General features: G+C 41.1%; 1 protein-coding gene across 1 annotated transcript in view; it reads right to left on the bottom strand.

Moving 5' to 3' along the window:
* The window catches only part of AFF2 (AF4/FMR2 family member 2), a 263,663-nt gene that overhangs the window by 23,864 nt on the left and 224,538 nt on the right, over positions 1-15,261 (bottom strand). The window contains exon 9 of the mRNA XM_015820688.1: positions 2,593-2,671. Coding sequence (XP_015676174.1) covers positions 2,593-2,671 — 79 coding nt within the window. The remainder of the gene's footprint in view (positions 1-2,592; positions 2,672-15,261) is intronic.

Here is a 15,261-nt window from a genome sequence, read left to right as displayed (position 1 = left end):
GAAGATGTTTTGCTTCTCATCCAAGAGGCTTCTTCAGCTCTGACTGGATGGTGGGGGTCAACTGATCTTCCAAAGCACCAGAGGGCAACGGATGGAAACTAATCAAGGAGAGAAGTAACCTAGAATTAAGAAGAAACTTCCTAACAGTGAGGACAATTAACCAGTGGAAGTTGCCTTCAGAAGTTGTGGGTGCTTCATCACTGGAGGTTTTTAAGAAGAGACTGGACGACCACTTGTCTGAGATGGTATAGGGTCTCCTGCTTGAGCAGGGGATTGGACTAGAAGACCTCCCAGGTCCCTTCCAGCTCTATTCTGATTTAAATAGTTGTTGCTGGTGGTCATGGTTACCTAACTGAACAGAATTCGACAGGAGATATCATTGTGGAACTTCAGTAAGTCAAGAGTTGAGGGATTGACCTAATTTCTGGATCAGAGTCATAAAGTGGCAAGACAGGAAGTTTCAACTCTTTGTGCAGCAAATTGCGTATCTACTTATACATCAGATGACCAAGGTGTGCCCTCCAAGAAGCCGAATCTTGCAATTTTATACCATTACTCGTTGTTGGCCCTGGGTTTAGGTCTTTTATCCAAAATGGAGGGCACATGATGTCACAGGTATGATGATACCATGGTACATAAGACATTAATCATGGAGATCATGGATGTCAAACTGCTGGCCTGTGGGCTGGTTGCATCATGCGGAGGCCGCACTAATCCCAGCTCCAGCAATGCAAAAAAAAGTTGTGATACATCACGTGACGTGGCGAGTTTCACACCCGTGATGTAGATTATATAATTCATGTCAATTGTACCACGATGCAGAAAACATCATGTGGGCTTTTGGCGTCTGAATTTAGGGTCTGCACTGAATTGTCCAGCCTCTTTGACACGAACTGTGTCTTGTAGCTGATTGTAGTCAACATTTCACAAATACTGTACAAAGAACTTTTTTTTTAAAGGTCTCTGTAATTTGAGGAAATAAGTGATCTTCTGATGTGTCTAGCTTTTATGTTGTCTCTGTGGACTTCCTTAAGTTAGAGATTCATTTTCCAAGATCGTCTTAAATGATTACCGGAGCCACAGCTTATTTTTTCTGCACCATAAATGACCAACAAATGGATAATTTACGCATTTCTTCTTTCTCCCAGTTCACTGCTGAGATGGTTATTGCATTATTTTCATCACATCATTTACTCTTAATATTTTAATAAACTGCTTTAAAGATGAAATGGAGTTGTTACAGATATCATGTGCAGGACTGACAATTATTAATCTCCAGAACGAGCGGACTCCTCTCCTTGAATTGTAAATACGTTCAGTAATCAAAATGTCACTGGCACTATCCACCTGAGAAAGGGCATTTCATAGCTTTATTGAGTAAAAAGCAGATAATTAATCAGATTATACAAGTATTGGATGAAAAATTATGTGCGTATCAGCAAAGCCTAGATATGAATCTCGTTTTTGAGATACTGCACGATCAACCTAATTTACAAAGGAATAACCAAAACTAAAATGAAAAGGAACATCTTTTGAACTGTGGAATCCTGTGCTCTCTAGGATTGGTGGTTTTCTTTCAGACATTTCATTACCCAACTAGGTAACATCATCAGCACTAGTGGTGATGTTACCTAGTTTGGTGATGGAACATCTGCAAGAAAACCACCAAGCTCAGAGAGCACTAAGGACTCCACAAAGGTTTTTTCCATCATGATTAAGTGGTTAGTATGGAGACACTGAACATCTCTACCACCTCAACTGGAGCCCTTAAAGAGCCATGTCCCACCTCTTCCATCTTAGGGATAATATTCTGAAATCTCAAATTCTGGAAGAAGACCTAACTAACTTTTTTTTTTTTGCAAATATAAAATCAAAAACCATTTGGATAGGTTGGGTGAGTGGAGCCGAGTATCTGTAGATAATCTAATTAGAATGGAAATATAGAATGGTTAAAAATAGTTATTCCCCCCCCTTCCTGGCTACCTCTTCAAAGACAAAAACAAGCAGCCAAACGAGAATTTATATTTTCTCTCTCTCCTACTTCGTTAGTTCCTGGGTATTTTTTATTTCCATTTTTATAGTCATTTTTGCATAATGGTGTAACCTGCTGTCCAAAACTCTTTGGAAAAAAGCACAGAGCATGTGGGCCCATCTGAACCCTCTCTGTAACTCATTTACATTGAGGCAAAGTGCCTGGAAGGAGGAAAAAATGGAAGACTTGCTCTCAAGGATAATTACTTGTTCCAACAGCTTGAATAATTATCCAGGCTGTAGAAGATTAAAGCAGAAATGTTCAGTAAATTGCCACATTATAGTTAGGTTGACAAATGACAAACAATCTCCAGGCAATATCCTTCACCAACGTGTGGTCTTCTTCTCTGGTTCAGATTCTAATAGCTTTCCATTGAGTCCAAGCCACACAATGAAAGACAAATTGTGACTTGCAAGAAGACCCTCCAAGAAAACGCCACAATTTGTCTTTGTCTACCTTGCTATAACACATCTTTGTTCCAATGGAAGCCACATGCAGTTCAGTTAAGACTTTCTCCTAAGCAACTTGATGCTCCTGATTTATTTAGAAATAAATCTTACTGAAATTTGTAGACAATGGGGTTAAGGATTGGATGGCAGAGTTTTTCTCCTGTGTGCAATTTTTTGGGGGTGAGCCTAACTGAAAGAGGATTTAATAGGAGAAATTACAAAGACAGTCCTGGTGCTGATGACATTCCCTAGTTGGATAATGAAAGGTCTGCAAGAAAACTACTAAGCTCAAAGAGCACCTAGGACTCCACAGTTGTCCTCCTCCTCCTCCTCCTCCTCCTCCTCCTCCTCCTCCCCCCACAAACTCCCATCTAGCACTGAAGGAAAATCTAAATTCAAGAACACGACACCTTAAAAATAAATATCGCAATATAAGAGGAGCAAATGTTAGGCTGAAGCTGCTGCCTCAACAGACAGCAAATCCATGGCCTAAATTCTTTGCAAACATTTGGTCAACTTTCTTAAAAAAATCGATCTTGCCTTCTCTAACGAGGCTGCGATGGTTGCATTGGCAGCCCTTGAATGGCAAACTTCCGCCGGTTAATTTGTTTACAACATTTTTTTTATTATTTATTGACAATGACCTCCATCCCACGTTCCAGTATATTCATTGTGTCTTATTAATTTGTTGGTCCGGTGATTTTTATAAGCTCTAATTCAGCACAGGGCTCCCTCCAGCCCTGTATTTTACACTGATACGCGAAATGGAATGGAAGGGTGATACAATTATGGTTTTGTGATATGCAAAGAAGAATGGCAAAGGCATGAAACGGCACAGCCCAACAATTCCAGTGCGTCAAGCAGTGTGAAAATGTGGGGGGAAAAAAAAGATAAAGAATCTCTAACGACAACAAAGATTAGCCATTTGCTCTCTAACCTTATTTACAGAAGCAATCAGAGGTATTCAGGTTGAGTTAATGGCCCTATCTCCAATTAATTCAATTGTCTACACACAACATTGATGCGGTAGCTATATCAGAGACAACGGCAGAGGGAACACAGAAGACTCCATTAAAAGTGACAGTAATATTGCATTTATTACCAGGCACACCTTCCTCCCCAATATCATAAATTTGGGGTCTTCAATTACAGCCCGTGCTTTAACAGAAATTCAATTAGTGAAGTAAAGGCATTGAAGCCCTGACTGGGGAGAAGTTGGGGTGGGAGGGAGAGGGAACTGGCCCTGCTCAAAATCTTCCTATTTAAAATGTGGTTGCTCCGATCTCAGCAGTTGGCTCCTGGTGCAACGTCTTGCTTTTTGGCTCCAGGCCAAACCGGCCCCTCCTTGCCTTCCTCCTTTGATGCCCGATTTTCTAAACAAAATCCGAAGCTCTGGAATCCTTGGGACTGCAGCGGAATTGCACGAAGCCGGTGGAAAAATCTTTTTCCTCTCTGGCTCCCTTTTTTTGCATCCTCTTTATCCTTCCTCCAATGTTCTGCCAACGTGTTCAGATCGGAGTAGTTAATTGAGGTAAGCACAGGTGTTGTTCATTACCAGCCATTGTGTGCCATCTGAAGTCTGGGAGTGCCAGAATTCAGATGGTTTCAAGCTCCTGATGAATAACAAGCGTGATTTGGAGATTGTTTGCACAAGCCTGGACGGACGTATCTCATCTGGTGCTCTAAAACACCTGCTTACCCCTGTGGAAGCAAAACACATTTGCTGATCTTGTGACTGACTATCCCTGCTCTCCCCTCTCTCCCCTTCACAATTTTGCAAGATGCTACAGATGATGGAACCACTCACCAAAAAGAGAAGCATGGGACACCCCAATTATTCCATGGAATACATGGATAAAAAGCATGAAAGCTTTTATTACGGTTTGTCAGCCAGTCAGCCAGGATTTGGCTTTTTAGTCCACCTATCAAGTCCTTCCCAAGACCTGGGAGAGGCAGATGTCCCATGTTTGATGGTCTTGAAAGTATTGTCACAGGATGTAAGCTGTTCCGAGCAAGGCTGCCTTTTGCAATTGACCAAAGGTGACGTTGTCAATGCCGATGGTCTTCAAGTGGCCCTCCAGTTGTTTGGGGATTGCACCTAAGGTCAGATGGAACATTATGCATCCAAACTCACAGGAATGTCATCTTCAGAGACCCCAGAGTTAGCTCTTTTCTGTTGTTGTATCTCTTGGGCTCGAGACAACATTCTCCATGACACTGGAGTCAGAGGTGTAAAGACGTTTTACTAATTCTGGACCGAAAACCCTCCTCTGTCCGTATCTTAACCGGAACACTACCCACTTGGAAATATACACTCATAATAAGGAGTCCCCACCCTTTAACATACCAATAACGATATTATCTATAATAACATTACCCTGGTAATGTCTCCTCTCCTGTACTATACCAAATTGTATTGATCCGATTGTAAAAAAGCTAGATGCTCAGAGCCAGCGGCGATTGCAGTGGTGTATAAGGGGCATCTAAATGAACAACTTTAATTTAACTCTAGATTTTCCCCTTGGTTTCCATTCAGACACTTCTGGGAAGCCCAGAAATAGAAACAGAGAGTTGGTAAGGACTGTTGTGCTATCAAGTCCAATCTCCTGCTCAGCGCAAGGATCCAAATTAAAGCATCCTGACTGATGGCTGATAAACTCAAACTCACCTCCTCTTTAGAAAGGTTATTTTGAAAGAAGAAAGTAATCAGAATTTGCTTTCCAGTATCTCAGATCCACTGTTTGATAGTCTGCCAGACAGAACTGATCTTTTCTATGAGGCCCTTTTGACTATCTGAACAACACTTCAAGGTCTTCTTGCAGTCTTTCTCTTTTCTGAAAGTCACTTTCACCATGTTTGTGTAGGGCTGAACTTCTAATTCCCTGATCACCTTTTAAGTAAAGCGGAAGACGACATTGTGCCCTGTCTCCAATTGTGCACATTCCAGGTCATCCTGACTTTCAACCCAAAGAGACATAATTTAACGATTGTTCACTTGCTAGTAAAGAAGACATCCTTCCTCTCTGAACCAGTCCTCTTTTCATGCTGCTTTAGATTTATTTGCTCCGTGTGAAATAATGATGAATGGATCCAATAGAATAGAATAGAATAGAATAGAATAGAATAGAATAGAGCTGGAAGGGATCTTGGAGGTCTTCTAGTCCAGCCCCCTGCCCAAGCAGGAGAACCTATACCATTTCAGACAAATGGTTGTCCAGTGTCTTCTTAAAAACGTCCAGTGTTAGAGCATTCACAAATTCTGGAGGCAAGCTGTTCCACTGGTTAATTGTTCTCACTGTCAGTAAATTTCTCCTTAGTTTTAGGTTGCTTCTCTCCTTGATTAGTTTCCATTTGTTGTTTCCTGTTCTGCCTTCTGGTGCTTTGGAGAACAGGTTGACCCCCTCTTCTCTGTGGCAACTCCTGAGATATTGGAAGACTGATACCCAATTCCAGCAACCATTCTTTGTATGTTTATATTTGTGGCTCCGGGTTGAACTGTGATGTCCTTGGTGCTCTCTGAGCTTGGTGGTTCTCTTGCAGACATTTCATGACATAATTAGGCAACACAATCAGGGCTAGAAATGAGTGGGGTTTGTGGGGAGGAAGAGGAAGAGGAGGAGGAGGAGGAGGAGGAGAACTGTGAGGTCCTTGGTGCTCTCTGAACTTGGCAGTTTTTCTGTAGACCAGTGGTTCTCAACCTGTGGGTCGGGACCCCATTTGGGGTCGATCGACCATTTCACGGGGGTCGCCAAGCAAGGCTGTCCGCCATTTTTTTTGTCCGCCACTTTTTTGTCTGCCATTTTTCCCCCTTTTCTGGCAGGTGCCTTACCTTCCTTGAGCTGGGCCAGCTGGTGGTCGGCCTGCTCCGTCTCTGCCGCTTGCCAGCTACGCCTCGGCCGGTGCAGGGGGTGGAACCACGCATGCGCGGCGCTCCTGGGCAGGGAAAGTCCTCGACTTACGACCAGTTGGGTAGTCCTTGACTTACGACCGGTTTAGTCCTCAACTTACAACCGGTTTAGTCCTCGACTTATGACCGGTTTAGTCCTCGACTTACGACCGGTTGGGGTCGCGGCATTAAAAAGGTTGAGAACCACTGCTGTAGACCTTCCATTACCCAACAAGGTAACATCATCAGTGCTGGAAGTGAGTGGTCTTGTTCAGATGCCAACAGCTTGCCCTTTCAATGTTGGTGGGAGTGCTATTTTCTTCTTGATACTTCCTTGATTAGACTGTTGTCTACTGTTTCATTATTTGTCTGAGTTGGTAGTTCCTTGATTGGAGAAATGTTTGCTGCTTGATTGTTGGTTTGGTATTAATCCCGATGTTCATCTCTGCTTATCTGGGTCTTGGTTGTTGGTGAAGAGACCCATTAATGTTGGGCAGAGGCACACAAAGGAAGCATTCAGGAGTAAGCATCAATGAACTTTGTGCTAGCCCATTTCAGAGGCCTTGGAAGTCTAAACAGCTTTTCATGACTGTAGTTTCAGAGCCTCCTCATTTAAGTGGAAAGATCGTAATGGAGACATCTACTGAACAATAGAAGACTTAATTATTCACAGCATTTCCATGTCATGGAGAAGCTTCAAAGTTACCCGACATGACATCTACTAATACCAAGAGAAAGGGAATTGACCAGAGTTAAACTCCACTTTGCTATCTTCTAAATCAGAATAACATGGTTCGATGGGACTCGGAGGAAGAAATGATAGACTTTTCCTTCCCTCACATCGTTTTACAATCAGAGAAAGGTAAAACACCGCCAGAATATAAATAAATTGAAAAGATTCATAGACAATATTCTACTGTGGGCCTCATTTGCACTTTAAAACAGATGCCCCACAGACCTTATGTACTTTTAAGATGCCTCTGAAAGAGACATGAAAAAGTCTTCCAGTCAAAAATGTACATATTTAATGGAATTAGATCTCTAGGCTAGAAAAATGTCAGAAGAAAAGGAGAAATATTAAAGGCAAGGCAAGGCACACCTTTCTACTGCTTTCTTGCTTTGATAAATATCTTGTGGGATGTCACTTCTTAGAAAGTCATGATTTAATGAAGCAAAAAAAACCCCAACAACCTGAAAATAAAAAAAAAACCTACTACACATTTGGCAGTATGTAATGTGGCCAGAGAAACTCTGAAGTGAGCGGCTGATGTCATATTTGGCAATTCTCTATAAGAAGCGAAAGATTTATATGATCTGAAGAAAAAGTAGAGTATGCTAGTCTTCTTTGAGTGATAGTTTTTCCCCCCAAGAAGGATCAACCTCTTCAGAAATGGCATAGGGTCTCCTGCTTGAGCAGGGGGTTGGACTAGAAGACCTCCAAGATCCCTTCCAGCTCTATTTTGAATGGAGGAAACCCAATTCTCCAGACTGGGTTTGACATGATACCAATGTTCCAATATCTAAGGGACTGCCAAAAAGAAGAGGGGGGCCAATCTATTTTCCAAAGTACTAGAAAGCAATGGATGGGAACTAATCAAGGAGAGAAGCAACCTAGAACTAAGGAGAAATTTCCTGGCAGTTAGAACAATTAACCAGTAGAACAACCTGCCTCCAGGAACCTCCAACACTGGAGGTTTTAAGAAGGGATTGGACAACCTTTTGTCTGAAATGATATAGGGTTTCCTGCCTGAGCAGGGGGTTGGACTAGAAGACCCCCAAGGTCCCTTCCAATTCTGTTATTCTATTCTGTTCTGTTCAGATTTAAAATGAGAAATAATCCTTTCAAGATCTTCTGCACCGGTCAGATCCTACTCTGAGACTCACGTCCAGTTCCTGGCTCCAAAATGGTTCACACATCTTCAAATTGTCAAGGTTAAGGAACTAGTGCTCTACACACCGTAGCCTTGGGATGTTTCCTATGGGGTCACTTTCAAGGATTAACCAGGTCTCTTCCCTGTTAGATCTTTTGAGATCACCCAAGGTTAACAAAGGGTTTTCTCGTAGAGAAAAGAGCGGCACCTTTCTTGAGAGCTTTTGTGAAGAAATGGAGCATGAGTCTTCCTTCTTATAAACTGCTTGGTAAATAGTACTTAAATGGCTTTTTAATTACTGCTAACTAATTCTGCTTGCGCAACACCTATTGTGGTTTGGAAACCAATGACCTTCTGCTCTACTAATCGTGCGGGAGGGGGGTTTTTTTTGGTTTTTTTTTTATGGACTTCTAATAACCACGGTTTCTTCTGCTGCTGTGACAGGAGTTACCACTTGCTGGTTGAGGGATGTGAAATGGCCGAGGGGGCCGACCTTTAACAAGGTTTAAATCCCAGCAACAGCAACGACCAGAGCCACAGATTGGTGCGGTGCAATTCCTCCTCATGCTGTTTCGTAACAAATCCTCGATGGTTACACAGCGACCCCGTGCTTCAAGCAAACCACTTCTGACTTTTACGATCCTTTTGTGATCTAAATGGCAATTTCATCAGTTATTCTATTGGAATTTCTCCCCCAGCTGGTCCCCCAATTGCTCTTGCTGTGAAATAGAGTTCCCAAAGATTTCTGGAGCCGTTTCACACACTTATTGTATTGATTTGCTAATCCCGACAACAGTTTTTCACTTAATATAGAGCTAGCTGTTGGAATAGAGGCTGGATGTGGTCCTTCCTTCCTTCCTTCCTTCCTTCCTTCCTTCCTTCCTTCCTTCCTTCCTTCCTCCTTCCTTCCTTCCTTCCTCCTTCCTTCCTTTCCTTTCCTTTCCTTCCTTCCTCCTTCCTTCCTTCCTTCCTTCCTTCCTTCCTTCCTTCCTTCCTTCCTTCCTTCCTTCCTTCCTCCTTCCTTCCTTCCTTCCTTCCTTCCTCCTTCCTTCCTTTCCTTCCTTCCTTCCTTCCTTCCTTCCTTCTTTCCTTCCTTCCTTCCATCCATCCATCCATCCCTCCCTCTCCTTCCCCCCTCCCTCCCTCTCCTCCCTCCCTATGCTTTCTTCCCCCCTTCACCCATGTCTTTCAGATGCCAATCTGCTAACTTTACTTCATCTCCAGATGTTGCCATTGCAGCAACTCAAGAGTTTGAGGCTTCTGTTTGAAGGCCCTTTCTCTTCATCATAGAAGACTTTGGCCTGGGGGCTCCAACAGGCCAGGTCTTTGAAGAAAGCCTCTCTTAAACTGGAATATTTATGGATGAGGCTTGGTAGAGATCTTTTTCCTTGCAGAAAAACATAATCCAGCTCAGCTTCTAGCATCATGTCTCAGCCTTGAACTCTTGAATACTCAAAAGCATCCAAGCCTCCATTCACAGCAACGGTGAATTATCAATAGCTCAGCGAGCGTCTTGTTAACCTGTGCCACGTGTAGGCAACTATCTCTCAGGCTGTGTTTTCCCCGCCTCCATAACTATTTGCAAACATTAGTGTTTGCAAAATAAAATATACAAGGAGCTTGAGAGCGTAGCCATTTTCTGATGAGCCTATTCTATGATTGATAAGCAGATGGGACAATAAAACTCCACACATGTTTATTTTTACTTCTGTATTATCTCTCTGCTTATAGAAAGGATTTCCCACTAGGATAAACAGTTGGAAAAAATAGCTGCATGTCTACTTGTTTATATATCTGCACCATTTCTCCTGGAAAAAAAAGTCATCAGTAGATGGCAAACGATAAAACAAACCATGAAATAATTAAAAAAACCCCACAAAATGACAATAAACTGCTTTTAAAAGTATGAAAATTAGAACCAATGCTGGAATGTTTTTTCCCATGAGCCTAGGTCAGCAACCTCAATAATAATTTCCCCTTCTTTTGTAAAGATGTTTATGTTTAAAAGACATCTATTTTTTTTCCTGAAATGTGCATTTTATTTAATGCTCTGTTTTCACTGGTGTTTCTGTCTCTTCCTTCACTATTTGTTCCTCTCTTTGTTTCATTTTTCCCTTCTGGAATGTGATTACATTTCACTGGTTTTTAATTGATATGAGCTAACCAGAGTAATACATAAACGTAGGAAGGGAAGCATATGTATTTTGAGAATAAATAAATAAATGCACAAACCCCTAAGAATAATTTAGGAGGACAAGTTAGGTTCTCTGTATTGTCAAACCTTGTAGGCAGAAACTTATATATGTATTTATTTATATCCTGCCTTTATTGCTTTTTTTACAAGTAACTCAAAGAGGCAAAACATATACAATATCCTTTCTTCCTCCTATTTTTTACACAATAACCCTGTGAGGTGGGATGGACTGAGAGAAAGGCATTGGCCCAAAGTCACCCAGCCAGCTTTCTAGCCTAAGGCAGGACTAGAACTCATTGTCTCCTGGTGATTGACCCAAAGTCACCCAGTGGGTTTTCAAGCCTTAGGCGGGATTAGAACTCGGCATCTCCTGATGATTGGCCCAAAGTCAACCAGCTGGTTTTCAAGCCTAAGGAGGGACTAGAACTCACCATCTCCTGGTGATTGGTCTAAAGTCACCCAGCTGGCTTTTGTGCCTAAGGCAGGACTAGAACTCACAGTTTCCTGGTTGCTATCCTGCTGCCTTAATCAGTGGACCAAACTGGCTCTTTATATTTATATCCACTTAACTGTAAAGAAAGGCAAATATAGTACCTTTCATATTTAGCCTCTTGATGATGCCTGCATTTTTGACCCTGAGAACTTCTGATTTTTGCCCTTGAGAACTGCAGTTACAGTATATCTCATTGGCAACAAACTGAAGAAAGCTATAATCTGAAACCTATTTTTTCTCCCAAACGCTGCTCAGACTTAGCCCCCTCCATTTATATCTAAATGTATAAATATATTTCTAAATAAATATATCTAAATTTATAAACACATTGGATATTGATATCCAATATTTGAGGGGCTGCCACAAAGAATAGGGGGTCAACCTCTTCTCCAAAGCACCTGAAGGCAGGACAAGAAGCAACGGATGGAAACTAACCAAGGAGAGAAGCAACCTAGAACTGAGGAGAAATTTCCTGACAGTGAGAACAATTAATCAGTGGAACGACTTGCCTCCAGAAGTTGTGGGTGCTCCATCACTGGAGGCTTTTAAGAAGAGAATGGAACAACCATTTGTGTGAAATAGTATAAGGTTTTTTGCTGAAGGAGCAGGTTGGGCTAGAAGACCTCCAAGGTCCCTTCCAACTCAGTAACTGTTATTTTTGTTATTTCAAACTTTCTAGTTTACTTGCCTCATTCTTTCATGGCACATGCAGTTTAGAATACAGAACCCCGTATGTTTTTTCAGGATATTCTCTGCAAAAAATATAAATATTAAAGACAGTAATAAAAACCCTAATAAAGATATTTTTTTTTAAAAAAAATCTACTTGACCTAGATTAGTTGTCTAGGTTAACACAACCAATGTTTTCTTGTTCAAGAAAATTAATGCTTAATGCTTGGTTTAGATGAATGTAATATTTGGAAATAGGGCCACTCAAACCATATAAAACTTTGCTTTTCCGCCTGTGGCTATTCTGTTTAAACTTAAGACACACAATAAAGCCGCATTAAAAAAAAAATGGTATCGATATCAAAAGCCTGGAAAAATCTTTAGAAACTGTCAAGCCATCTGTGACTGTAATTCCCTGCCAAATCTGAAAACCACAGCTCGCTTGCTTCTAATTGCATATTTTACTCTCTCTCTCTTTTTTTTTTTGCAAGAGATTAATGGACATCCTCCTTCAGAATAAATAAATGCCTCTTTTCCTTCAGTTGGCATTTGTTAAGATTTCCACCTTACAAAGGAGGACATTAACTCTGGATGGACTGGATGTCTAATTTAATGAAAAGAAGGACTAGGGGTGACGTGATAGCACTGTTCCGATATCTAAGAGGTTGCCACAANCCTTCCTTCCTTCCTTCCTTCCTTCCTTCCCTTCCTTCCTTCCTTCCTTCCTTCCTTCCATCCATCCCTCCCTCCCTCCCTCCCTCCCTCTCCTTTCCCCTCCCTCCCTCTCCTCCCTCCCTATGCTTTCTTCCCCCCTTCACCCATGTCTTTCAGCTGCCGATCTGCTAACTTTACTTCATCTCCAGATGTTGCCATTGCAGCAACTCAAGAGTTTGAGGCTTCTGTTTGAAGGCCCTTTCTCTTCATCATAGAAGACTTTGGCCTGGGGGCTCCAACAGGCCAGGTCTTTGAAGAAAGCCTCTCTTAAGCTGGAATATTTATGGATGAGGCTTGGTAGAGATCTTTTTCCTTGCAGAAAAACATAATCCAGCTCAGCTTCTAGCATCATGTCTCAGCCTTGAACTCTTGAATACTCAAAAGCATCCAAGCCTCCATTCACAGCAATGGTGAATTATCAATAGCTCAGCGAGCGTCTTGTTAACCTGTGCCACGTGTAGGCAACTATCTCTCAGGCTGTGTTTTCCCCCCCTCCATAACTATTTGCAAACATTAGTGTTTGCAAAATAAAATACACAAGGAGCTTGAGAGCGTAGCCATTTTCTGATGAGCCTATTCTATGATTGATAAGCAGATGGGACAATAAAACTCCACACACATTTATTTTTACTTCTGTATTATCTCTCTGCTTATAGAAAGGATTTCCCACTAGGATAAACAGTTGGAAAAAATAGCTGCATGTCTACTTGTTTATATATCTGCACCATTTCTCCTGGAAAAAAAAGTCATCAGTAGATGGCAAACGATAAAACGAACCATGAAATAATTAAAAAAACCCACAAAATGACAATAAACTGCTTTTAAAAGTATGAAAATTAGAACCAATGCTGGAATGTTTTTTCCCATGAGCCTAGGTCAGCAACCTCAATAATAATTCCCCCTTCTTTTCTAAAGATGTTTATGTTTAAAAGACATCTATTTTTTTCCTGAAATGTGCATTTTATTTAATGCTCTGTTTTCACTGGTGTTTCTGTCTCTTCCTTCACTATTTGTTCCCCTCTTTGTTTCATTTTTCCCTTCTGGAATGTGATTACATTTCACTGGTTTTTAATTGATATGAGCTAACCAGAGTAATACATAAACGTAGGAAGGGAAGCATATGTATTTTGAGAATGAATAAATAAATGCACAAACCCCTAAGAATAATTTAGGAGGACAAATTAGGTTCTCTGTATTGTCAAACCTTGTAGGCAGAAACTTATATGTATTTATTTATATCCTGCCTTTATTGCTTTTTTTACAAGTAACTCAAAGAGGCAAAACGTATACAATATCCTTTCTTCCTCCTATTTTTTACACAATAACCCTGTGAGGTGGGATGGACTGAGAGAAAGGCGTTGGCCCAAAGTCACCCAGCCAGCTTTCTAGCCTAAGGCAGGACTAGAACTCATTGTCTCCTGGTGATTGACCCAAAGTCACCCAGTGGGTTTTCAAGCCTTAGGCGGGATTAGAACTCGGCATCTCCTGATGATTGGCCCAAAGTCAACCAGCTGGTTTTCAAGCCTGAGGAGGGACTAGAACTCACCATCTCCTGGTGATTGGTCTAAAGTCACCCAGATGGCTTTTGTGCCTAAGGAAGAACTAGAACTCACAGTTTCCTGGTTGCTATCCTGCTGCCTTAATCAGTGGACCAAACTGGCTCTTTATATTTATATCCACTTAACTGTAAAGAAAGGCAAATATATTACCTTTCATATTTAGTCTCTTGATGATGCCTGCATTTTTGACCCTGAGAACTTCTGATTTTTGCCCTTGAGAACTGCAGTTACAGTATATCTCATTGGCAACAAACTGAAGAAAGCTATAATCTGAAACCTATTTTCTCTCCCAAACGCTGCTCAGACTTAGCCCCCTCCATTTATATCTAAATGTATAAATATATTTCTAAATAAATATATCTAAATTTATAAACACATTGGATATTGATATCCAATATTTGAGGGGCTGCCACAAAGAAGAGGGAGTCAAGCTCTTCTCCAAAGCACCTGAAGGCAGGACAGAAGCAACGGATGGAAACTAACCAGGGAGAGACGCAACCTGGAACTGAGGAGAAATTTCCTGACAGTGAGAACAATTAACCAGTGGAATGACTTGCCTTCAGAAGTTGTGGGTGCTCCATCACTGGAGGCTTTTAAGAAGAGAATGGAACAACCATTTGTGTGAAATAGTATAAGGTTTTCTGCTGAAGGAGCAGGTTGGGCTAGAAGACCTCCAAGGTCCCTTCCAACTCAGTAACTGTTATTTTTGTTATTTCAAACTTTCTAGTTTACTTGCCTCATTCTTTCATGGCACATGCAGTTTAGAATACAGAACCCCGTATGTTTTTTCAGGATATTCTCTGCAAAAAATATAAATATTAAAGACAGTAATAAAGACCCTAATAAAGATATTTTTTTAAAAAAAAAATCTACTTGACCTAGATTAGTTGTCTAGGTTAACACAACCAATGTTTTCTTGTTCAAGAAAATGAATGCTTAATGCCTGGTTTAGATGAATGTAATATTTGGAAATAGGGCCACTTAAACCATATAAAACTTTGCTTCTCCGCCTGTGGCTATTCTGGTTAAACTTAAGACACACAATAAAGCCGCATTAAAAAAAAATGGTATCGATATCAAAAGCCTGGAAAAATCTTTAGAAACTGTCAAGCCATCTGTGACTGTAATTCCCTGCCAAATCTGAAAACCACAGCTCGCTTGCTTCTAATTGCATATTTTACTCTCTCTCTCTTTTTTTTTTTTTTTGCAAGAGATTAATGGACATCCTCCTTCAGAATAAATAAATGCCTCTTTTCCTTCAGTTGGCATTTGTTAAGATTTCCACCTTACAAAGGAGGACATTAACTCTGGATGGACTGGATGTCTAATTTAATGAAAAGAAGGACTAGGGGTGACGTGATAGCACTGTTCCGATATCTAAGAGGTTGCCACAA

The sequence above is a fragment of the Protobothrops mucrosquamatus genome, unplaced genomic scaffold (assembly GCF_001527695.2).
Source record: "Protobothrops mucrosquamatus isolate PMUCROS unplaced genomic scaffold, P.Mucros_1.0 scaffold1161, whole genome shotgun sequence".
NCBI classification, from domain to species: domain Eukaryota; kingdom Metazoa; phylum Chordata; class Lepidosauria; order Squamata; family Viperidae; genus Protobothrops; species Protobothrops mucrosquamatus.
Note: the sequence above shows the minus strand (reverse complement) of the source record. Positions and strands in the feature narration are given on the sequence as shown.